General features: G+C 38.9%; 3 protein-coding genes across 4 annotated transcripts in view; all 3 read right to left on the bottom strand.

Moving 5' to 3' along the window:
- The window catches only part of LOC137172234 (microfibril-associated glycoprotein 4-like), a 21,008-nt gene extending 5,443 nt beyond the window's left edge, over nucleotides 1-15,565 (bottom strand). The window contains exon 1 of the mRNA XM_067576536.1: nucleotides 15,485-15,565. Coding sequence (XP_067432637.1) covers nucleotides 15,485-15,493 — 9 coding nt within the window. The 5' untranslated portion in view covers nucleotides 15,494-15,565. The remainder of the gene's footprint in view (nucleotides 1-15,484) is intronic.
- On the bottom strand, nucleotides 12,163-26,154 carry LOC137172233 (microfibril-associated glycoprotein 4-like). Of its 2 annotated transcripts, none has more exons than XM_067576535.1 (6): nucleotides 26,118-26,154; nucleotides 15,053-15,208; nucleotides 14,560-14,598; nucleotides 14,328-14,424; nucleotides 14,060-14,227; nucleotides 12,163-12,497 (listed from the first exon to the last, which is right to left on the bottom strand). In XM_067576535.1, the coding sequence occupies exons 1-6, from the start codon at nucleotides 26,124-26,126 to the stop codon at nucleotides 12,244-12,246; spliced, it is 723 nt and encodes a 240-aa protein (XP_067432636.1). In that variant the 5' UTR covers nucleotides 26,127-26,154; the 3' UTR covers nucleotides 12,163-12,243. The 2 variants fall into 2 exon arrangements, with proteins under 2 accessions (XP_067432636.1, XP_067432635.1); XM_067576534.1 differs by lacking the exon at nucleotides 26,118-26,154 and adding an exon at nucleotides 15,485-15,574 and having other exon boundaries at nucleotides 12,165-12,497.
- LOC137172235 (microfibril-associated glycoprotein 4-like) lies at nucleotides 21,909-26,162 on the bottom strand. The gene is made up of 6 exons (XM_067576538.1): nucleotides 26,118-26,162; nucleotides 24,038-24,193; nucleotides 23,263-23,301; nucleotides 23,041-23,137; nucleotides 22,773-22,940; nucleotides 21,909-22,275 (listed from the first exon to the last, which is right to left on the bottom strand). Exons 1-6 carry the CDS (start codon nucleotides 26,124-26,126, stop codon nucleotides 22,022-22,024), a joined length of 723 nt encoding a protein of 240 aa, XP_067432639.1. The 5' UTR covers nucleotides 26,127-26,162; the 3' UTR covers nucleotides 21,909-22,021.

Below are 26,162 nucleotides of genomic sequence, written 5' to 3'. Positions count from 1 at the left end.
ATAAATACAAACTGTAAACTAATTGTGTGACTGTGATTATTTTCATAAAATATTGGTTAAAATAAATTTTTATTGACACACTTTTTACTTTTATTTAACTACATTTTTACACGAGTAATAGTACTTTTACTTGAGTAAAATCTATTATTTGTTACATTTGGATAAAAATGAAGTCAAAAGTCTTCAAGTCAAATGTTAAAACATGATTCATTGGATCAAAGAACACAAAATGTCAGAGCTGCAGCTGCTGCTTCACACCAATAAGACCAGTTCTAGATGTGTAAATATCTGTGTGTGTGTGTGTGTGTGTGTATTGACACTGCAGGATCAAAATGTTTTAATTTCAGCTTTCTTCAGTTATTAAGTTTCTCCTCATTTTACATGCTTCTGTCTTTTTTTGTTCTTAAAGTTTTAATGTTTATGGGATGTTTTATCAGTGACCTTAGCATTTCCACAGCTACAGCAGTTTTTGGCTGTTTGTTTTCACAGCTGGAAGGTTCCCATTAAAGTCAGTTATCCTTAAAAAAAGGTCAATTTAATCAGGTCTTAATCAGAATCACTCACACTTCTTTTTTCTGTAATGTTCCTCGATAGAACTGAAAAATTAAAGACAAACTAGCTCAGAAGGCATATTTATGCTCAATCTACATTTAATGTTATAATTCTGATTATAAATCAGAAGCTGTGTTTGGTTCTGTTCATGCTCGGCAGTTTTTCACTAACAGTCATTCAATGTATTTACATTCTGTAATTATCTCTTTATAGTTTTTATTGTTCTGCTGTTCCAAAGGTGGTGAGAGCAGACCCCCAGCCTGCAGGACTGACCTTTGTAACCCTCTGAATGGGGTTGATCAGTGATACTCAACTCAAAAAGACCTTTTAAGAGAACATTTCTGATTAAACATCCAAAAATTATGGCCTGAACTAAAGGCCGGAGAAAGACTAATTAATCATATATAGATAAACACATTAGATAGAAAGTCACCTTGAATGCTTGAAGTTACAGACATAACTGTTGAATTTATATTTGTTCATCTGGTTTGATTTCCAAAGCTTTACTGTTCAGTCAGTTTTTGCACGACAGCCACCAAACCCTCACTGAGTGGCACTTTTACCCCCACTTGCCTTTTTGTCACATTCTAATTTGAAAGAAAATGTTCTCTGTGTTTTGAAATAACTGACTTGACCTTTTGTTCTTTATAATCATATTGAGTATATGTTTGCAAAACAGGGGATGACCAGGATTAGGTCTTTAACACTGGATTTGGAAATGTTTGTTAGAGACTCCATCTGTGTCACTACAAGGCTAATAGCCATTTGTCCATGTTGGTATTGAAGCTAAGGGTGGGTGGGTGGTGGTGCTGGACTGGGTGTGGATGATGGGCCCAATTTGGAAAACTTTGTCCTCTAGTCCATAATTCCTAATGGCTGACCCAGACTGGGAGGACTTTGTCTGTGCTGGAGGGACCATTGTGGTTGATTTTAGTGTGAATTCATATCTGAAGGTCTTGGACTGGAGGTTGCGTCTTTTTGGGGGCTCTGATCTAAATCTTTTGGGGCTTCAGTCTAAAATTTTGCCTAGGGCAACAACATATTCAGGGTTGGCCCTGTACCCCTTTAAGATGTTTAATTTCTTTTTTTGTTCAGTAAGTGCATAATGTAAACCTTTTTGACTCAGTGTATTCAGGAAAGTTTATTCTGCATGGATCCGAAAGATCACAAAGGACTCAACCCTGAATCCCAGCTGGCACGGTGGTTTACAAGAAGCCACTGGAAGCCCAACTGGACCTCTGCTCGTCTGTGACCCGAAGCCAGATGTTCACTCTGGACTTGTTAAAGCTTCACTTGCTCAGTGACTCCTTGCTCACTGTTGCTTGGGAGTCACTGATTGCACAACAGTCTGATCCAGGACTGATCCACCTACCTGCTGTCTGAGGGACAGTGACGACCCTCCAAGCTCACAACCACAACCTGATCTGTACTCTGTTACTGCTGAGACCCACAGTGAACTCCTGGCTGCCTACTAACAGCCAACTGCCGGCCCAACATGACGCCCCAGACCTGCCAAGACGACCACATACTCAACATCATAATGATATAAATAACACAAAACCAAGTACTCAAGTACTGTACTTAAGTACAATTTTGATGTACTTGTGCTTTAATTGAGTATTTACAACACATATCATCCACAAGTGACTATCAATTACAGCCCCACAAAATTAAAAAAAGAAAAAAAGGGGACCCAGTCTACAAATACACACAAATAAGGTTAAATCGAGTCCAGATATTGCAAAAAAGGACCCCAAGATTCTTCCCATTTATGTAGACATTTTAAACTTTTAAATCACAGTTTCTCCATATGGATAACCAAAGCAAGTTCATGCAGCCAGTTTTTAAAGCATAGTGGAGTTGATGTCGTCCAGTCTTTGAGAATAAGTTTTTTTGCTATTATGATGCCCATCAATAAAGCTGTTTGAATGTGTAAAGGGAAAGTCAACGAGTCCTCTGAGCATCCAAAGAGAGCCAAGTCCCTGCCAGGTGAGAAGGTCCTGTGGTAAACCCCAGAAAAAAAATAATAAATTCTTGACCAACATGGATAAATTAACGGACAGTCCCAAAATAAATGCAACAATGTGCCATCATTCAATTTACATTTATCACAAATTGTAGAAACAGAGGGCTAAAATTTATGTAACATGACCTTAGAGTAATGAAAACAGTGAATCACTTTGAACTGAATTAACCTATGTCTGCTGTTTATTGAACAACTATGAACACAGGAAAGTGCAGTACTCTATATTCTATCAGTCAACACAACATTGATTTCCCTCTCCCAAGCCGTCTTGATAGAGTTGACAGATACAGAGTCCTTAGAAAAAAAAACTCACAAATTTAGTCATAAGTTTCTCACTCTCTGGTAAAAGAGAAAGTAATTCCAACAAAAAAAATTTGAGTGAGGTAAATTGTACTTTATGCTAAACCGAGCAAAAGATGCAAACTTGTTGTCTAAATAGAAGTCCTTTATGCTCTTAAGCCCTTTTACACACCATGTAGCAAAAGTGTTATCTAGCAATGCTAGAGTAAAGGCATGGTTATAGCAGAATGGTGTATATATCGAAAAATTAGGGACTTTGTACATATGTTTGATTTGAGTAAGAATCTTCAGTGAATTTCTGACAACAAAACTATGACTTACTGATTTAATAGCAGATATATCTCAGCTCTAATTTTAGCCACAAGGGGGCAGAATTGAGTAATTCATGATCTGGAGAACCCCATTTCCAGTATGCCAGTGCCCAATAGTAATATTTAAATACCGGTCGACCCAAACCTCCATCCAGAGTGGGTCGAAATAAATGTTGTTTTGATAATCTATGTTTTTTATAACCCTAAATAAATTCTAAAATAATTGTCTAAATTTTTTTAAAAAGTCAGCTGAGAGAAATTTTACTGAATGATTTAATGTATTGAAAAAGATGAGGAATACTCACTTCAGGATTAATTAAGGTAACAAGTAGATCATCAGCATACAGCGAAACAAGAAACCAGCTGTAATACCCTCGATGTAAGGATGACTTCTTAACCCAAATGCCAAAGGTTCTAATTCTATATTAAATAACAGAGGGGACAGACAGTCTCCCTGTCTCACTCCCTGATGTAGACTAAATGGCTCTGATGAGATATTATTTGTTGTGACAGAGCATTTAGAGAGCGATAAATAATTTCAATCCAGAGGCTCTCTGGGCGTCCAATGTCATAATAGCAGCTCGAGTGTTTGTGTCCCAATCAGAATACAAAATATTTAACAAGTGACGCCTGCCTTTTGTCCACTCTACTGCTGTGTTTTTTAGATATATATTGTATAGTCTGAATATACGTTCATATTTCTATCTCCAGTGGATTGGAAATGTGTTTTACTACTTTAGGGGAGATGTCAATCAAAGACAGTCTATACAGGCTCACACACTGCTAAGTAGAGGGGCCTCTAGGGGCCTTTAAACTGGGAGAAGCAGAAGAATTTAAAAATGTATTGTTACTATATGTACAGCTGCTCTGGATGGCATTACCCTGGCCTCCAGCACCACCGTAAGGAATCTGGGAGTTATCTTTGATCAGGATATGTCCTTTAACTCCCACATAAATCAAATTTCAAGGACTGCCTTTTTTCACTTACGTAATATCACAAAAATCAGGCACATCCTGTCCCTAAAAGATGCAGAAAAACTAGTTCACGCATTTGTTACTTCTAGGCTGGATTATTGCAATTCCTTATTATCAGGCTGCCCTAACAAGTCTCTAAAGACTCTCCAGCTGGTCCAGAACGCAGCTGCACGTGTATTGACTAAAACTAGAAAAAGAGACCACATTTCTCCCATTTTAGCTTCACTACATTGGTTTCCTGTAAAATCTAGAATAAAATTTAAAATCCTTCTCCTAACTTACAAAGCCCTTAATGGTCAGGCACCATCATATCTTGAAGAGCTCATAATACCGTATTATCCCACTAGAACACTGCGCTCCCAGTATGCAGGCTTACTGGTGGTCCCTACAGTCTTTAAAAGTAGAATGGGAGGCAGAGCCTTCAGCTATCAGGCTCCTCTTCTATGGAACCATCTACCAGATTCAGTCCGGGGTGCAGACACACTCTCTATGTTTAAGAGTAGGCTTAAAACTTTCCTTTTTGATAAAGCTTATAGTTAGGGCCGACCAGGCTCGCCTTGGATCAGCCCTTAGTTATGCTGCTATAGGCCTAGACTGCTGGGGGACTTCCCATGATGCACTGAGCTCCTCTCTCCTCCTCCTCCTCTCCATCTGTATGCATTCATGTAACATCAATGCATGTCAATAACTTTACGTCTTCCCCGGAGTTTTTTGTGCTTTCTCATCTCACAGAAAAACCTGACTCCCGGGCTGAACCTTCGCGGTCCTTCACAGTCCTGATGGCATCCTTCCCTGGCTGTTGCTGCTTGTGCTTGTTGTTGTTTGTTGTTGTCATTGTTTTTCTTCTGTCCCCCCTCCCCCTTTCCCTCTCTCTTTCTCTCTCTCAACCCAACCGGTCAAAGCAGATGGCCGCCCACCAAGAGCCGGGGTCTGCTTGAGGTTTCTACCCGTTAAAGGGGAGTATTTCCTTACCGCTGTCGCCAAGTGCTGCTCATGGGGGAACTGTTGGGTCTCTGTAAATTAAAGAGTACGGTCTTGACCTGCTCTATGTGAAAAGTGCCTTGAGATGACTTCTGTTGTGATATGGCGCTATATAAATAAAGATTGATTGATTGATTGATTGATTGATTGATTGATATGTGTATGTATATATATATATATATATATGTATATATATATATATATATATATATATATATATATATACACACTCAAGGGATTTTGCAGCCTTTAAATGTTTATTTCATAGTTGTGGTTTCAGGATGAGTTAAAAGCAAAACAACAAACAAAAGGGAACTAAAGCTAATCAACCTAAAATTACCTATTTAAACATAAAGAAACAAAAATCACTGACATAACTCCTAACTTAACAGAAACAGGAGGAAAGATATTTTAAAAAATGCCATCCACCCCTACAGAAACTGGGCTGTTAAATATATCTACAAAGTTATTTACCATACTATACACAGTGGGTCAGAGACGCAGAACAACAACAGCAACAACAATAACAACAATAGATACATGACTAGCAACAGCAGGAGAAGGACATCCCCACGTCAGTGTGGTCCATGGGGTTTCCTGAGATGAGAAAGTACAAAGAACTCCGGGGAAGAAGTCAAGTTAGTAACATGCATTAATGGTAAATTAATACATACAGATGGAGAGGAGGAGAGAGGAGCTCAGTGCATCAATGGAAGTCCCCCGGCAGTCTAGGCCTATAGCAGCATAACTAAGCCTACTCTTAGAGAGGGTAGAGAGGGTGTCTGCCCCCCGGACTGAATCTGGAAGATGGTTCCACAAGAGAGGAGCCTGATAGCTGAAGGCTCTGCCTCCCATTCTACTTTTGGAGACTGTAGGAACCACCAGTAAGCTGCACACTGGGAGCGCAGTTTTCTAGTGGGGTAATAGGGTACTATGAGCTCTCAATAATTACAGAGATCAATAGCATAGAACCAACAGCAAGCATGCCAAAAGTAGTTACAAAAAATGACCAGCAGGTGTCGCACTGAGTGAACCTCCTCATCAGTAGGTTTGTACACTCAGTGTCTCAAAAAATAAATAGAAATGTGGATATGTTGACAGCTAGACAAAAAACAGGCATCTATAGATAGGCATTTATGCAGCGACTAATCTACACAGACAGTGAACATCATATGAAGCAGTGAATCAGTTTGGGACATCTGATCCAGTTAGCAGCAGTTAGAATCAAGCTCTCACTGGACAGTGGCCTCCATCAGCTGTGATCATGTGGAGCCACTTGATAACTGGCAAAACACACTCAATGTAATTCTGAAGACCGGTTGGAGACTCATCCTACCTGATAGGAAGGGACCGCTTTACGGCTATTATGGAGATAGGACGAATAATTTCCGCCCACTATTAACTTTGTCAATATACATTTGACATTTGAATATTGTATTGAGATAGACTTGAAAAAGTCCAAACCTATCCTTGAATCTACTTAAATTTTGAGAATGCTACAGGAGGCGTTCAAGTTCGTTTCCCATACAATATGTTATGTCAACACTGTACTGATAGATGTTGACATTTCTGTGAGTGTACTGAGAAGTTACACTGCTGGTCTTGAAGAACTCAGAGACGCCTCGCAGTGATACACCGGAACACTACAAAGGGCCAGAGTGCATCTCATTTTCATGAACATTTTGTTCCTACACTGAACATGAAAAAGTAATAATTATTACATAAATAATTATACATCACACAAACATCAAGCACAAAACAGCGTAACAGTTCGACTAATGTAATTTCCAAAAAATAATATAATTAAGATGGTTCTATTTTTTTTTAAACTTTTTTTTTTTTTAAAACAACCATTGTTGCCCAAGCCAGTGTTTGAGAATTATATATATATAAATGTTTCAGCTCATGTTTCCAGACTTTACAAACTTGCAAGGGTTACAAAATACTGACTTGCAGTATTATAAAGTGCTATGCAGTGTTTTGGCATCTGAATAGTCTCAAAACGTATCGATCTATCCCTCGAACTGGACTTCTTGTATCATATTTCATCATCTCACTGCTACCTGAAGCAACATGCCAACACTAATACAGACCATTTTTGGTCTGAACAGGGTTCAGACAGATATTCAGTCTGGTAATAGCTCAGTACATAAAAAGCACCAAGTCTACATATTTTTGAATAATTCAATACAGATGTACTCCTCCTGATGCAGAGAAAATCAATGTCACTCATTCAGTTTGATCCTGCAGGAACAGATTTATCAAAAAATATGAAATAATTTGTGTTACAGTCCTAATTGCTAATTATTCAGTTATACAGTTAACAAGGACTTCACAATGAAATGCTTAAGTGACTTTTTAAATACAAAATGTAAATATTTATCTGACTTACCAATACAATAGCTGCTTTCTGGTGAGTGAGTGATTTAGTCCTAGATGTGCACAAAACACATGAATATGAGCTTTTGGAGGCACTGAACCACTTCCTGATTTTAAGATCTTGCTGACATCACCAGTGATGTCATGGGTTAGACCAAGTGTGAGGGAATTTATTTTATTAAGTTAAATATTTGGTTTTGTATTTATGTTATTTGTACTTATTTTGGTTTACGATAAGGAACAATGCTGTTGTTGATGTGTGTGTAAACAATGTTAAGTGATACAAGTGACACTGTCATTCACCAGTTATTGGTCTAAGGGAAAGGACACCCCTGATAGAAATATGGTTCTGCCTAGACAGATTTCAGGGCCTATTTAAAGGGAGAGATGTTAGTTTGGGAGAGAGCAGAAACCAAAGAGGATGTCAGCTTAGCTGTGTGAAGGTAAGTTTGATTTTGCTTGTTTTCATTTGGTAGTCTCTGAGTCTGTCACTTATCACCTACTCTGACAAAGCTTCCTCACAGGTAAAACTTTATTTCACAGTAAAACAGCAAATAATTGTACAAAGCCAGAAAGGGTTGCAGAAATGTTTCGTTTTTCTTGTTTCCTATCTTGTCAATTGTCTTTTTGATCCAAAATCCTTTAGGATTTAATTTAACGTTTAAATTGTATTACATGCAAATGAAGAGATTTGCTTTTTGCCCATTATCTATTCATATAAGAAAATAAACAGAACACTAGTGGGTCAAAAAATGAGGGAGGGAAAGGGAGAGGAGGGGTGAGAGACAGACAGTGATCAGTAGATGCTGAGTGAGAGGGAACAGGCAGCTTTACATTACGGTGCTGTAATATCTCTTAACTACAGTCCTTTCATCCCCATGTCCAAACTGTGTGAGTGTCAGCATGTGTGTATGTAATACTGTAAGTCAAGGCTGATAATTAGTGTGATTACTGCAAGCGATCACACTATTGTAGCAGCTCGCAACAGTAGAGTTGGCACATGTGCACCTGGACAGCGGCGTATGACTTTGTTTTTTTTTCCTCACCCATCTTCATCCAGCAAATCACTAGTTGAGTTCCTTTTTGTTTGGCTTGGTAGCATTGTCAAAATACATTACATTTCCAATCAGTTTGAATTGTGCTATATGCCCTTGCTTTTGGTATTTGGTACCGTGTCATCCAATCACAACATCAAACAAAAAGCTATTTTGTGTATATATTTTTTACTCAAATTGTTTTCCTGAAGTGAATTTAATTCTGTTGAAATGTAAAAGGCATAGGACTGAAGATGCAGGAATTAAGTTTTGAAATCAGTTTTGCTAACTACTACATCTGTACTGTTGCTAAAATAATGTCTTGTTTCAGCAGCAAGTCAACATTTCTGGGAGCGGAGCTGGACTTGTGATTCTGATGTTCCAAATTACACAGTGAGTTTAATTTTACTTTGTTTTATATGACAACATGCCCAAATAACTTAATTCTATGTTGATAATATCCCATCACTGTCTGTGTAGTGTTGAGTACTTGTAGATTTATTACTCTAGTGGCCTATATGAAACACATCAGCAATCTGCAGCAATATCCCAGTCCTTCAGTGTTGCATTCCTGGACAGATGCAACACTGAAGTGTGCTATTTATACTACTACAGTCTATGATACACATTGTTTTTGTTTTTCAGGTGGTTCACAGGGATGTAAACTTGATAAACACACAAAATCTCTGATAGCTCATGATTTATTGTGAAGGTTAGGGTTCTACATACGTTCACCTACACTCACCTTTCCTAACAAACAGACAGAATTATGTGCTAAAAGGACTTAAAATGTTCTGTTAGAAAACTTGTTGTCTGGTCTTTATGTTTATAAATCTCTAAAATCAAATCGATGGTCTCTTCTAACGTCTCTCAGCTGTTCTGCATCAGTGTCTCCCAACAAATGACAAGATAATATTTGTCTCCGCAGTGTTTCTGCTTCGAGGAGCAGCGTCTGAACCCTCACGAGGTGGTCGACATGCCCGTCTTCTTCTACATCGACCCGGAGTTCGACGAGGACCCGAGGATGGCCCGAGTGGACACCATCACTCTGTCCTACACCTTCTTCGAGGCCAAGGAGGGTCAGAAGCTCCCTCTGCCGGGATACAGCTACAACTGACAGAGAGGACGCCGAAAAACTCAACCGGGACCTGTTTGTGGGGTTATTATTAGAGTCCGAGCAACAGAAAAGCAGAGAAAAATAATCCAAGACTCTTTTCTTTCTTTGAAATGGAAATATCTTCAGTAACAGTTAGTCAATTCATAGATTAGTTGCCAACTAGTAAATTAATCTGCAAAATGCGACCGGATGCAGCAGGACATTCTGGTGTTTTTAGCATCTTTTTCTGGCATATTAAATAGTCTGGTAGTCTGGATACTGGAACGCACCCAGCGAGCGACATTTTTCAGCATTTTCTTACATTTTATAGACCAAACGACTAATTGATTAATTGATAAAACTAAAAAACAACATTTGTTTTCAGCCTCTGAGACTTATTTTGTGTAGAAGAAGAAAAAGACAAATCCTGCATTGTCTCTTTTGTTCACAGAAATTTAAAAATCTCTGGAAAATCCTGAAAAAAAGTGATCTGTGATTCATATACAGATAAATTAAACTCGCTCTTATTTTACACGAGTTCACAATGTTTTTAGGCCTTAATAAAAGACAAAATGATTCTTTTGTGAGATCTGATAAAAACTAAACCTGTTTTTGGATTCTAATACATGCCGAGCAAACGCCAAATGTAAAAACAAAACTTTTCTTTCTTTGAAATGAATATAATCTTTAATACATCAGCTACTAAAAAAAGATGTTTACGCTGAAAAATATTTGTTTTCATTAGGTTTCTTATTTTGCTTAAAACAAGAAAAAGTTGCACCATAATGCGTCTTTTCAAAGAGCAGCGTCTCTTTTGTACAGATTTTATCCCAGAAAGTAATTCATGGAAAATTCCCTAAAAACAAAACAAACATGTGTTTGTGTGTCGATTCTAGAAAACTCTTGAAAGAACTTAAAAGAATTAGAAACAGATAAATTAATCTCACTTTTATTTTACAAGTTGAAAAGGTTCTCAGACTTTAATAAAAGGTAAAATATTTCTTTGTAGGTGTAACATTTCTAAGAGAAGAGAACCTGGATTATTTTTCTACATTTCACTTGCAGATGTTTGTTTTTCACGTCGCTTGTGGTCGAAGTGACGAGTCGACTGTTCAGGATGAAACTTCAGGAGTCGATGCTGCGATGGACAAAAGTTCAGAGACCGAACTGTTTCAAACTGTCGGTGTGTGTGTGTGTGTGTGTGTGTGTGTGTGTGTGTGAGTGAATGTATATAAATCAGAACATTTATAATTTAACAGCTACTGTTTCTTCTGATAAACAGTTATAATTAATTGTTCTTTAAACTGAAAAGAAATCAATAAATTATGACAAATTAAAGCTGGTCTTGAACTGTTAAACTGTTTTTTTGTTTATTTAACAAGCTGTGATCTATTATTTCCTTTAATTTTAATTTGAAAGAGTGACATGAAACATGTATTAAAGACACAACAGAAAAAGGGAGAAAAACAAAGTAATTACAGTAATAGAATAACTGCATGTTAGAGGAAGGAAATAGAGCTTCATTATTTGACTTCAGTGCTGGATCGACTGGTGTCATTATGTCTGTTACTGTCCAGGATATTTAATCAATTGTTTCTAATTTCATGGTAAAAAAATAAGACAAAGGAATTTGTTTCCCCAAAACAAATTCCTTTGGGTGAGAATTTTACCTGGTCTGGGTCAATATGGCACCAATGCAAGATTAGGTCAACTTTGTCAAGTACCAGTCTGTAATTTTGACCTGTAATTTATTTTGTGTTAATTAATTTTGTGTTCCACACAACGAGTTCAGTTCGACTCAAACTGGGTAAATTTTGACCCAGTGATATTAAGAGTGCACACATAAAGAACTTGAAAACTTTATTGAATATGTATTTGCTAATAATGGTGGAAGAAGTATTCAGATCCTTTACTGCAGTAAAACTACCAAAAAAACAATGTAAAAATACTCCATTACAAGTAAAAGTCCTGCATGAAAAATCCTCCTACAGTAAAAGTACATAAGTATTATGAGCTTGATGTAGTTAAAGTATTGCAGTAAAAGTAGTGGTTTGGTCCCTCTGACTGATATATTATTATATATGACATCATTAGATTATTAATAGTGAAGCATCAGTGTTAGAGCAGCATGTTACTGTTGTAGCTGCTGGAGACTGAAAGCTCAGATATACAGTCAGTCTGTGGATACAACTAGATGGAACTAATACAGACAACAGAGACATCTAGTGGTGGAACGTGTCCATTTCAGCAGAGTTCAAACTGCTTTCAGCTCCAATACAAGTCAACTCCATCTGTCATTTGGTTCTTCATCACTTCAGTGATGTCATGTGATGTTTCTGATGGAAGCTGCTCTGTATTTGTTCCTCTGGATCCTCCACTAAGTTCCCCACCTGTCCAATCATTTCTCTACACCAACAGCTGTTTGACACAAGACTTTACACCCAGCAGCTGCTCACAAACACACTCTACACCTGACTTTAATTGATGCTGGAAATATTTATTTGAAGTATGTATGAGGTTACAGACTAGATCAGAGAGAAAGAAAGAAAGAGATCAACAGATATTCTGCTGTTTGTTCGTTCTGGAGAATTACTGCACAGGACGAATCTTCATGCTGATGGCCTTCAGGGAGTAGTCATGACTCTTCCAGCGGTACCACTCCACTCCTACAGCATAGATAGTCCCATCAGCCCCCCAGCGATAAACCCCGTTGGGGTTTGCATCGTGACAGCCGTTGTACCAGAACGCCCCCAGGTATTTTCTGGCACAGTTACGGCTGTCGGAGTCCTGGTCTTTGTCGAAGGTGGAGAACTTCTGTCCGTCGTGAGTGTCCAGGCTGTTTCCTACAGAAACACAAGAAAACAACAAGTGTGTGATCATAACACTACTGCTAATGACACCATACTATATTGTTGGCCTTGGCTACAAGTTTGGCTATCAGCAATAATTCATGATTATCAAGATAATTATTAATTATTAAAATCAATAAAATTATCAATAAGAATTAATAATAATGGGGCACCACCCTGGACTCAGGGAAAAAGATAGCCAATTCAGTCTCAAAGTGTACTAATCTATGAATTTGGAACTTTGATTAATAATTAACTTAATAACTATAAACTAAATTACCATATCAATAGCTAGTTAAGGTTGAAGGAGTTTTGAGTTCTTTACACAAGGTTACACATGTTGGCAAAACTCATTCTTGTGCAACATTAAAACAGACAACAGGTATATCCAAAAGCATTTATTTAACAAAACACACAATACAAGTCTAGGTAAGTGTACCTATATACAAGTGTGTGTGTGTGTGTGTGTGTGTGTGTGTGTGGAAGACAATGGCAAGATGGCTGCAGTCACCTGGTGACTGAGCACATGGCATACCGACAATATGACTGACAAAGGGAACTACAGAGATAAAAGGCCAGACCATGTGGCGTCTTGAACCACATGTGCTGCTTGAACCAAAGTTTGCAAAACTAGGTTTTGAACCTCTTAACTGTGTGGTTCTCTATTCAAGACCAATTGATGTAGGATCAAGGTGCCAGGTTAGGGAGAGGTTAGTTGCATGCAAGGCCTACTTACTGGATGTAACACGTGTTAAGCATGCTATCATTAACCTAGCGGTGTGGCTATGCAATAACCTGACTATGAACAAGGACATCACAACAATAGTTCAATGAATAACCTTAGCCAAATCAATATATGTGCAGTACATTGATTAAATTAAACATTCTTGCTTAACTGTGCTATGCTTCACTATGTTGCAAAGCTATGCCCAGTTGAGGGGAGGAGCTGAGAGCTGCTCCGTCAGCAGCTGGAGGTGAAAAAGAGCAAGGAGCTGAATCTCTAGTTGTGATAACCTGGATCCATGGGTGGAGCTTCACACTTTAGGTGCGAACCCCCAGGGCTCAGGTTTCTTGGAGTCTTGAAACATGTAGTAAACTGTGGTCCACATGTAGTCCCAACAATATAATGTTATGTTACTATTAACACTACAATTCTCACTACTAATACAGTACTACTGCTATGGCTGCCACTTGTACAAATACTTCTAGTACTACTAGTACTGCATCTGCTACTGCTACTGTAACATAACAACATACAGTATGTCATGTAGACAAGAACTGCAAAAGGTTGAAGGGATATAAACACCTGAAACCTGCTGGGCCTCATTTACATAGTTTACCTTTAAATGTGTTTATAAAAACCAAAGCTTCCATGTAATTAATAAAACATGAGCAGACCACAGATTTGTTGTTACTGATTTGAAAATCTTTGTGAATCTGTCTTTAGCTGAAGGAATCAAACAAATAATCCAATATAAGGACAGAAATCTTCAGTGTCTCCATGTAGAAACTAAACATCATAAAAACAAAACTACTACCTGCTAACAGTAACTGACCTGCTCCTCCATCAGTGAATCCAGACACATGCAGTTTGTATCCGTCAGACTCTGATTCGATGGAGAACGAGGAGTAACGAGCAGACACTTTGTTTCCACTGAAGTCCTCCATGTCGACCAGCAGCTCGACCTTCTTCCTCTGTGTCAGATGGAAGAGACTCTCAAGACCTGAAAACACACAAACATGAAGTCACATCAGAGTTTAATGTTTGTTTTTATGAACAGTTTTATGAAGTCACATGACTGTTAGTTTGGTTTCATTTCTCACCGAGCCAGTACTCTCCAGCAGCGATACCAAAGCCCTTCTTGTAGTGATCCCAGGGCCTGTAGAAGTTCACCGAGCCGTCCATCCTCCTCTGGAACACCTGGGGGAGGGGGGGTTAACTCGATAAACACACAAGATCTCTGACAGCTCATGATTTATTGTGAAGGTCCAACAGGAAGTGTTCATACTGAAAAACACTCAGCTGTGACTTGATGACTTCAGTTCAAAAACTCACCGTCCAACGTCCTCCGTCTGAGTCCATGTCACAGTACACCTACACACAAACACTCTCATTAGTAAATATGATGCTTTAGTTAAAACTACATTCAATCAATCAGCAGCTGCCACGTCTTGAGTCTGAAGTATCTTAAATTGATAAAATAATGATAAAATGCTGCCCAGTAAACACAAATCACCAAAAAGGGTTGTTGGTTCATTTGACCACGAGTACTGTTACTTGATTTTGAAACCTGCCCTGTTAGCACAATTTAGCTAAAGTAGCTAACGTTAGCCCATATGTACACAAGCTGCAACTCTGGGCTTCAAACTGGTTTGATGTCACACTTGGCGACATCCTTCTTTATATACAGTCTGTGTATCCAACCAGTAACATGACTTCCACCAGTTATATCTGCTGGTTTAGTAGAATCAACCTGAACTGTCATCACATGGTGACTCATCTTTGAACCAACATCTTCTAACTGTGTCCCAGAGAGGATGAAGTGTACCTGGACAGCAGACGTGGCTCCGATGGGATAGATGGTGTACACTCCGCTGGGTTGGGTGTTGTCATGTTTATAGATGTCACTGCAGTCTGATGGGAGTTCAAGAGGTAAGCAGGAGATCAATACTGGAGCCAGCAGGAGGAGAACCACTGAAACCAGCTGCAACAGAAACACAGCAGCAGACACAAAATAAGCTAAAACTAAACTCAGTGGGAAGATTCACTCTCCAATTTAGTTAAAACAAGTGACTGTATTTTGGCATTTTGTGGGTTCTTAAACAGAAACCCAGAGTGAAGCTTTAAAAGTGCAAAATACAGAGAAAATAGAGAAAAGTTAATTGTAAGAAACTCTTGTCACCACAGACTATTTCAGAGAATCTGACAGAAACTACTGATCAATATTAATTCAGTCAGGTGTATAAAATCACAAACTCACCTTCATCATCAGAGTTCTGCAGAGGTGATATGATGAAAATCTTGATGTCAGTCAGTCTGGACGCTCTGACGTGTCTGAGCTGTATTTATATCCCAAAGATTAATAAATGACTGAACAGTTGCTGCTCCACACCAATAAAACTATTTCCTGAAGGAGTGGAAACATAATGTCCTTGAGTGTCTGTGTCTCTGTTTATATGACTTTGTTTGGATCCAAACCGGACATCCACCTACATTGTGAGAACTCTGCTCCATTAACTTAAGATAAAATTTGATTTTAGGGTTGAGTTCAGCCACTTGGGCAGCATCATCTCCTCTGACACCAACATTGACAAAGACATGGACAGCAGACAAGCCACCTAAAGTCAACGTGTACCATGCCATCGTGCTGACCACCCTCTTGTATGGTGCTGAGTCGTGGGTCCTGTACTTGAACGTTTCCATCTGCTCCATCCTCAACACCCATTGAAGTGATTACATCACTGATGTTGAGGTGCTGCAAACAGCAGGGCTCACCAGCATTGAGGCTGTGTGGGCCATATCTTTAGCATGGATGGTCACCGCCTCCCCAAGGTCCTCGTCCTGTACAGTGAACTGTCTAGTGGCCACAGTGACAGAGGGGATCCACACAAATGCTATGAAGATACTCTCCAAAGGTCCTTCACCAATTGCAATATTGGTCCATCGCTACGGATCAGGCTAGGTGGCGTCTGTAAACCCTCCAAGACTCTACCAGTTTTGGAGGTAGCCGCAGGGCCATCCCAGAGGAGGAGGCAAAAGAGAAAGAACGGGAAGTAAGACCCATTAGAACCCCCTGTAGGCCTGACGTTCAACCATAGCTGCTGTAGGAGGCCCTGCCCATCTCAGATAGGCTTAGTCAGCCACAAGTCAACATCCTTCCTCATCTTCATTCAGCAACACCATACAGTGCAAACATTTCAGTCCATGTTGGACTTTCCTCAGTGCAAAACGAGGCATACATGATGAATCAGCCTGTATGTAGGTTACTCTACAGGTGCATTAATCAATGATCAAGGACTGATTGAACACCCATGAAGCCAATTGTCAGCAGATCAGGTCATTACAAACAAATTAGGATAATAGCAACAACACATTCTCATACACATACTGACTTATATACATACAAATGTAAAAATTTACACAGAGAATAGGACCCACCGGCACCGAAAAAAAAAAGATGGAGTCACAGATAACTGGTCTTATCTGACTCTTCTTTCAAGCCACTAGGGTAGCGTTTCTCAACGGGGCGGTGCTATCCCCCAGGGGGCAGTTAGAGAATGTTGGGGGCTGAATTTTGCTTTCATTTATGGTCGCTCTAGCTTCTCTGTCCTCTCCTCTGCTGTATTTGTAGGTGTTTGTGTTTAGCTTAGTTTGTAACGTCTATTAAATTTTGTTAAATTCCTGTAAACTTATGATGTCTATGTTCTTAATTCTTTCTAAACCTCACTCGGTATTTTAATGTCAGGAATGTTATTTTATTTACTTTATTTATATGGTGATTTTGCTGATAAAAAATACTGTTGCTGTTGTAAGAAACAATATTTTGTCATATTTAAAATATAAATCTATTCTAACCGTGTTCTAATTTTTTTTTCTTTTTTTTCTTTGGTTATGAAAAAGAACCGATAAGAGTATTGATAAATATTCTTACTTCTTTCTTCTGGAGTTAAATTCATTCCATGAATGCAGTCAACAAAGCAACATAACACATCCCTATAACGACCATCTCTACTGTTATCAGATCATTTTAACACCTGAAGACACAAACATGATGAAAACTGTTGGTTACGTTTCTTTTTTATGCTAAAAAATAATCTGAATCAAGCTGATGAGTGAAGGTGAAATTAATCAGCAGCTTCAACCAGGAAACCAACCAGAAGAAGAACAAATATGTAACTGACAGCAGGAAGTTTTTAAGGTCTAAGGATTCACAAACAGTCTCAACTCTCTGTATTCATCTTTAACCTGAAGTGTTCTTTAAGGAAATCTGATCACAGAACAACAGCTCTGAACTCTGGAATAAAAAACCTGGAGCAAAAGTCAAATATTGACAGACAGTATAAAGCTTTATCAGTTGGATCATGAAGTCTGATGTGTTCCTTTTATTCCAACAAGGAAATAAAAGGTGCTGAGATGGCATTAATGCAGTCTGTTGAATATCTGTGATATGTGCAAAACGGGACAAATAAATTGTTTGTGGATAAGATAACGATAAAATTTGAACTATAGTTGTCCCTACAGCTGGCTGGTGGCTCCAGCCTGACTATCACAGTTCAAATCCATTCACTATAAGCCTGTTTTACCAATGTTTGGTTATTGATTATTATTTTTTACGGCACACGATTCATTTTCTTAATGATAATGTGCGAAAATGCATAGTTTTTAGTCAAATAACATCAAAATTTCTTGGGGGAGGAACCCCAAACCTCCCAACCAAAACCGCTGTGGGCCAGGCCCTTGAACTGGATATTTTATTTGACTGCTGCAGGTCCAATTATTTAATTAACTGGATAGCATTATAATAAACAACAACAATCATATCATATCAGGAAAATGGCGCAGACCAAGACAAAATGCTACCAGTAGGCTATTCTATCTAATACCTCAGCTATGGATTCATATCCTTCTTTTTTTCCAGTAGCATCAGACTTTTTCCTTAGTATGCTGTTTTCTGTTGGAATAATTAATAGAATGCTCTTTGCTTGGCCGGCTGTTGACTGTCAAATTTCTAACTGTTGCTTTTTTTTTAACTCATAAATATAATTTCTATTCACAAGGTTTATTTGCTCCCTGCATGGGAAACTAATGATAATGATATTCCAATTGTCCACTTCAATCAAATCTGATATTTGGCATCCAATGACATGTATTTTTATGATATAACACAAACTAATAATCAACATTAATATTCAGGGGAGACAATCAGCCTACATTTTAATTGATGGGGGGCAGTAAGGGACCTGGATAATGGATAGGGGGGCACTGGCCCAAAAAGGTTAAGAACCACTGCACTAGGGTGCATCGTTTTAAGGTAGAGTATATGCATAATGATAATAACAAAGATGTTAATATTACTCTGGTACTTAGCCTACAGGAACTCCAGTGATGGTGATTCAGTATTTAGTCTGCATTGAACAATATTTCTGACATTAAAAAGCAGCACTTGGTACCAAAGGATCACCAAAACCCAAGAATTGTTTAAAGGATGTTTGATGCAGCTTTTATCTCTGTATATCTTCTGCTGTCTGGACACTGGATCCTCCCTCACAGCCACGGCATTGGCCCATCGAGGTGCACTGATTAGTTCATCAAGTGTCTGATGTCCAATTAAAGCCACATGCAAATAATTTATATAAACTGCAATTACAGCAAGCAATAAAAACCCAGTTACTGCAAAAAAGGAAAGCAATTAAATACAGAAACATTTAAAATATTCAAACCACAGCAAATATATAACACTAATAAAACAAAAATATTAATATCTGCTGTGTGACATGAAGCTTAACTTTGATCTTTAGATAAATGCTGTAAATCAGCTGTATGTTGTTTTGTTGACACAATCAGTAGCTGCACTCTGTATACATTTACTCAAGTACTGTACTTAAGTACAACTGAGGTACTTATATTTCATTTGAGTATTTCCATGTGATGCTACTGTGTAATTCCACTCCACTACATTTCAGAGGGAAATATTGTACTTTCTACTCCACTACATTTATTTGACAGCTTTAGTTACTTTTCATATAAAGATTTGTTTGCCTGCCAGCTTCACCTGGAGGAGGAACATCTGGAAGGTTCACTGCTGGCTGTGATCCCTCACTGTCTTCCCACCCTGAACACACATTACTGCTGCCAGGAGTCGAACCGAGCGAGTCTGAAAGAGAACCTGTCAGTCTAATGTCTCATTTTCTAATTTATCTCGTCATCACTAAGATGTCTGGAAACAGACTGTTTAATGTGTGTGTGTACTGTAATGACAGTGTGGCCTGTTTACTGTTTAATCTCCTCTCCTGTGGAGTTGAAGAAAGAGCTGGTCTGTTGTTGGAGGCTTGTGTTGTCAGCCTTAGAAACATGCAGGGACTTTACATGTTTCACAAAGCAGAAATTTTATCCGCTCAGAACCAGGCCTTGCAACACTTTGATGCATGTTGTGACCGAGCAGTAAAAACTGAACGCTGACATTTACTTTGGGATGTTAGCTGAGTCCTAACGAGCCAAAACATGTGAGCGTTCTACTATCAAACTATGTTTTGTCTCAACATACCCCTGTATTAATGTAACTCCATGTAGTTTAGTTGTGCCTCTGTGTTGAAGTACTAACACTGATTGTTTTCAACAGGCTAGCATGTTAGCATTAGCTTGAGTGCACCCTGGTCATTTTCAGTAATGTTTTGAGACTTCCAGCTTCAGCAATAGTTGGTGTACTGAGATTTTAGATTTGAGCATGATGTGTTTGATGTTTCTGAAACAGTAAGATTTAGACGATGCGTGTCATGCTCATTGTATAGCTGGGATGCTAGCGCTAACCGGAAGAACGAATACAATTGTGTTCGAATTGGAAGAGAAAAAATGGGCGAGTTCAGTCTGCTGCTGTTACCTGCAACAAAAGCACAAATCAACTTTCATCCTGACTAAAGAGAGCCGGCTTTTTAACAACGTCAGCGCTGCTGTTTGTCTCTTTTGGCTGCATTCATTTTTTCTGACAGCCTGTCAGAGCGAGTGAAAGCTCTCCAGCCGCTTTAATGAGTTTTTAAAACAAGGACTCGCTGTCAAACAGTCGAGTGGATGCAAATCAATTTTTTCTTTTAAGTGCTTCTGTGTTTAGAGCAACAAAGACAGAAAGCAGTGTAACTGGAGCAGGTTTTCTGTCATTATTACAGTCAATAGCCTCAAATTAACCCAGTTCAGAGTCACACTTACAGACTAATAGCCTGCAGGGAGATTCAGAGCCTCTGATGACATTATTTTATCATTTATCTCTCTCTGTATAAAACCAAGTGTAACACTGATCCACTGGTCCTTTCCATCGCTCGTATCTTAGGGGAAACATCATGTGTTGAAGACAGACAACAGGCGTCTTTCCAAACTCTGCAAGCTGCTTCTGTGACACTGTTGGTCACGTGGAAGCCTTTTATACTGAGAGCTTAATGCACTACAACTTAGAAATATGAAGCACATTTAAAAAAAATATTTTCAGCAATTCAACAACTTAATATAGAAAACACAAACTACAGCTCCCATTAAAAGAACTACAAGCACAGCAGCATGAGAACTTACCCAACCGTAACTTGGTTTTTTTCATATCTTCTCTAATCTTTGATTTTTGCTGAAATATTGGATCATTTAGGCTGCTCTTTGCTGGTTCTTCTTGCTTTTGTCTTTGTCTTCTTGCTTTCTGCTATGCTGGTGGAAAACTTGCATTTTGCTAATTAGAAGATGTGATTCAGAACAATAGGAGGTGAAACCTCAAAAGTCTAGAGTCATGAGTTGAGGGTCAAGCCTAGGAGAGCATGAACCAGGAGCTCTCTTCCAATGGGAACTTTTCAAATCCGGACCGGCCAACTTACTCATCATTACAAGATCCAGACTCCAGGTTCTCACCCCTGCACATCAAACTCCATTCTCCACAAGCTGAAATATTGGATCATTTGAACATTTATTGAAATGAAAGCATGTGAGAATTTTAGAGGGAAAAATCACTATTTGGTGGAGCTGTTAACAACTCATAGACATGTGAAATGTGACCCCGACTACACACTGCTTTTTGTAAGACGTCAAAAGCCAAAAAGGTTGGAAACCACTGGTTTCATCTTTAACAATGTGTTGTATTTTAAAAGCTTGTTATATTATCCATTGTGTCAAATCTTCATCTGAAAAGTAACTAAAGCTGTCAAATAAATGTAGTGGAGTAGAAAGTACAATATTTCCCTCTGAGATGTAGAAAGTAGCATCACATGGAAATACTCAAGTAAAGTACAAGTATTTAAAAATTGTTCTTAAGTACAGTACTTGAGTAAATGTAGTCAGTTATTTTCCACCACTGTGTGACAGTGTGAGGGTTCATGTGTAGTTTGTGTCCTGCTGAAAGCTCAGATATACAGTCAGTCTGTGGATACAACTAGATGGAACTAATACAGACAACAGAGACATCTAGTGGTGGAACGTGTTCATTTCAGCAGAGTTCAAGCTGCTTTTAGCTCCAATACAAGTCAACTCCATCTGTCATTTGGTTCTTCATCACTTCAGTGATGTCATGTGATGTTTCTGATGGAAGCTGCTCTGTATTTGTTCCTCTGGATCCTCCACTAAGTTCCCCACCTGTCCAATCATTTCTCTACACCAACAGCTGTTTGACACAAGACTTTACACCCAGCAGCTGCTCACAAACACACTCTACATCTGACTTTTATTGATGCTGGAAATATTTATTGGAAGTATATATGAGGTTACAGACTAGATCAGAGAGAAAGAAAGAAAGAGATCAACAGATATTCTGCAGATTGTTTGTTCTGGAGGATTACTGCACAGGACGAATCTTCATGCTGATGGTCTTCAGGGAGTAGTCATGACCCTTCCACTGGTACCAATCCACTCCTACAGCAAAGATAGTCCCATCAGCCCCCCAGCGATAAACCCCGTTGGGGTTTGCATGGTGACAGTTGTTGTACCAGAACGCCCCCAGGTATTGTTTGGCACAGTTACTGCTGCTGGGGTCCTGGTCTTTGTCGAAGGTGGAGAACTTCTGTCCGTTGTGATAACTCAGGGAGTCTCCTACAGAAACACAAGAAAACAACAAGTGTCTGATCACAACACTACTGCTAATGACACCATACTATATAATGTTATATGACTATTAACACTACAACTGTCACTACTAATACAGTACTACTGCTATGGCTACCACCTGTACAAATACTTCTAGTACTACTAGTACTGCATCTGCTGCTGCTACTGTAACATAACAACATACAGTATGTCATGTAGACAAGAACTGCAAAAGGCTGAAGGGATATAAACACCTGAAACCTGCTGGGCCTCATTTACATTGTTTCCCTTAAATGTGTTTATAAAAACCAAAGCTTCCATGTAATTAATAAAACATGAGCAGACCACAGATTTGTTGTTACTGACTTGAAAATCTTTGTGAATCTGTCTTTAGCTGAAGGAATCAAACAAATAATCCAATATAAGGACAGAAATCTTCAGTGTCTCCATGTGGAAACTAAACATCAGAAAAACAAAACTACTGCCTGCTAACAGTAACTGACCTGCTCCTCCATCAGTGAATCCAGACACATGCAGTTTGTATCCGTCAGACTCTGGATCGATGGAGAACGAGGAGTAACGAGCAGACACTTTGTTTCCACTGAAGTCCTCCATGTCGACCAGCAGCTCGTATTTTTTCCTCAGAGTCAGATGGAAGAGACTCTCAAGACCTGAAAACACACAAACATGAAGTCACGTCAGAGTTTAATGTTTGTTTTTATGAACAGTTTCATGAAGTCACATGACTGTTAGTTTGGTTTCATTTCTCACCGAGCCAGTACTCTCCAGCAGCGATACCAAAGCCCTTCTTGTACTGATCCCAGGACCTGTAGAAGTTCACCGAGCCATCCATCCTCCTCTGGAAAACCTGGAACACAACTCGATAAACACAGGATCTCTGACAGCTCATGATTTATTGTGAAGGTCCAACAGGAAGTGTTCATATTGAAAAACACTCAGCTGTGACTTGATGACTTCAGTTCAAAAACTCACCATCCAATGTCCTCCGTCTGAGTCCATGTCACAGTACACCTACACACAAACACTCTCATTAGTAAATATGATGCTTTACTTAAAACTACATTCAATCAATCAGCAGCTGCCACGTCTTGAGTCTGAAGTATCTTAAATTGATAAAATAATGATAAAAACATTATTCCAACAATCATTTCACTCAATTATATACTGTTTGTGATGCATTCAAGAGGTTAGGTGGTTTTAAATTACAAATACCCCTCTCAATTGTGTATCCTTCAAAGTTTTCTCCTCCATTTTAAAACATAACCAGACACCCATGGTGAGGAGCACTGATCTTTCTTATCCTATGTTTAGAAGAAAAATATATGTACTATCTGGAGTGTATATCAAAAATGCTGCCCAATAAACAAAAAATAGCAAAAAGAAAGTCTTATGAAAAATGTGTTGGTTCATAAGGTCAAAGAGAGGTTGAGTGGGTCAGTTGACCACAAATACTGTTACTTTATTATGAAACCTTAGCACTTAGCACAGTTTAGCTAAAGTAGCTAACGTTAGCCCATATGTACACAAGCTGCAACTCTGGGCTTCAAACTGGTTTCAAGGCAAACTAATGGGTGACGTCACACCTCGCTACATCCATCTTTATATACAGTCTGTGTATCCAACCAGTAACATGACTTCCACCAGTTATATCTGCTGGTTTAATAGAATCAACCTGAACTGTCTTCACATGGTGACTCATCTTTGAACCAACATCTTCTAACTGTGTCCCAGAGAGGATGAAGTGTACCTGGACAGCAGACGTGGCTCCGATGGGATAGATGGTGTACACTCCACTGGGTCGGGTGTTGTCATGGTGATAGATGTCACTGCAGTCCAGCGGGAGGACGAGAGGTAAGCAGGAGGTCAACGCTGGAGCCAGCAGGAGGAGAACCACTGAAACCAGCTGCAACAGAAACACAGCAGCAGACACAAAATAAACTAAAACTAAACTCAGTGGGAAGATTCACTCTCCAATTTAGTTAAAACAACTAATTGTATTTTGGCATTTTGTGGGTTCTTACACAGAATCACAGAGTGAAGCTTTAACAGTGCAAAAATACAGAGAAAATAGAGAAAATTAAATTGTAAGAAACTCTTGTGTCACCACCATAAGCAGAGCAACCGCTGGGGCAGAGGGGGCAGAGGGGGCGGCCGCTCCAGGGCCCACGCTCAGTAGGGGCCCGCTGGGGACGTAGAGCGTGACCCAATTCGCAAGCGCAGCAGGAATAGTAGAGTTTAACTCTCTTTACTTTTTCAATTCTTCAGTTCTTATCACTATGGCTTTAATCCCCCCTCCAACCACAATGTGGAGTAGCGCTGTCTGTATTTCTGCTCCCTGCCTCTGCGGGAAATGAAGACTGCAGAAGCATTCATTCAAAGTTTATGACTAACTTCGCTGAAAACTTTAACCAAAATATGAGCTTTTCATGTCTTTTTATGTGTGTGGTGAATGAAACTTGCAAGATGAAGTTTCAGCCGTCTGAAGCTCATTATGAGCTATTTGTGTTCCTGCATGGATGAGGCCAGACTATCCAACCTCACTGTAATGGACCAAACTTAACTACAGGCTTAGCAGGGACAACAATTGGTGAGTGAAACATGTAATTTCCATAACTTATGGAAATTATGTTATGTACTGGATCTTGTACTGGGACTAACAAGTCAGCTGAGGCTTTGAATACGGTGGATTTTCCCCAGTTTTGCATTTATAAGTGGTTCAGTCACCTGCTGACTGTGTGTGATTTGAGAATGAGCCTGTGTAGAAGTTCTGTCTGCTTGTCTGAGAATTCATTCATGGATATAGAAAACAAGAGTAAGCTGAGTCTTTGATACATGCAGTGATTCTTTTTGACATGAACAAAAACTCTTAAAGAATAAAGAAATTCATATGAGTTACGTATCTACAGTATATGTGCATTGTTTCTTTTTGATGAGAACATAAATACGCTGTCATTCTAGAGTTTATTCTAATTGAATGTAATGTGGTGTAACCTTATTTCTTTATAATGACCTGTCTGACCACACTGCTATTATAAGTGCTTAGTGTCAGACTTAATTTAGCTAATCTTGATAAATGTGTAGGGTCACAAGATGATAAAAAGTATAAAATAGAAAAAAAGACCAATTTCTGTTCATTTTTTTTTAGATTTTTCTCTGATTGCACTGCTCTTTTCTTGGGAAATTCTGGACATTCTGACCTTTTCAGGGCTCAACAAAGATACAAACATCCATAATTAGTCTTTATTACTTAAATTTTGGTTATGAAGAAATCAGTCATAATGTCAATTTGTTGTTTAACTCCATGTTTACCGCATCTCAGCACCTGTCTGTGTCACTGCCTGTGGTGTTGTAGACTGCTGTGTCTATTTTATGTCTATGTTATTTCTGTGTAAGAAAGACATGTTACTGAGACAGAACACCTGGCCTGTTGCTGTCTGTCAGCGGTGGTGCTGAACCGTCAATCAACACATGTAGAGCACCACGTTCTGTCCTCAATGCTGAAACATTTGAACGTGACCGGCATCTTGTTTTCTTTTTTGTTCTTCAGAACAAGCTTGTCTGACAAAGTGGCTTCACTGTATGTTTTCTTAGACTCAGGCTCGCTTGGCTCAATAAGTTATAATTTGTGTTTATAAACAGGATATATCAGCTATTTTACAGTTGTGAATGTTAAAATGAATTTATCAGAAGGGCCCCTCCAAAATGCTCTGCCCCCTCTGTGCTGAGAGTCTAGCTCTGCCCCTGGTCACCACAGACTGTTTCAGAGAATCTGACAGAAACTACTGATCAATATTAATTCAGTCAGGTGTATAAAGACACAAACTCACCTTCATCATCAGAGTTCTGCTGAGAGGATCTGATGAAAATCTTGA

This window comes from Thunnus thynnus, chromosome 20 (genome assembly GCF_963924715.1).
Source record: "Thunnus thynnus chromosome 20, fThuThy2.1, whole genome shotgun sequence".
NCBI classification, from domain to species: Eukaryota; Metazoa; Chordata; class Actinopteri; order Scombriformes; family Scombridae; genus Thunnus; species Thunnus thynnus.
The sequence above is the reverse complement of the archived record's forward strand: the minus strand, read 5'-3'. Positions and strand labels throughout refer to the sequence as shown.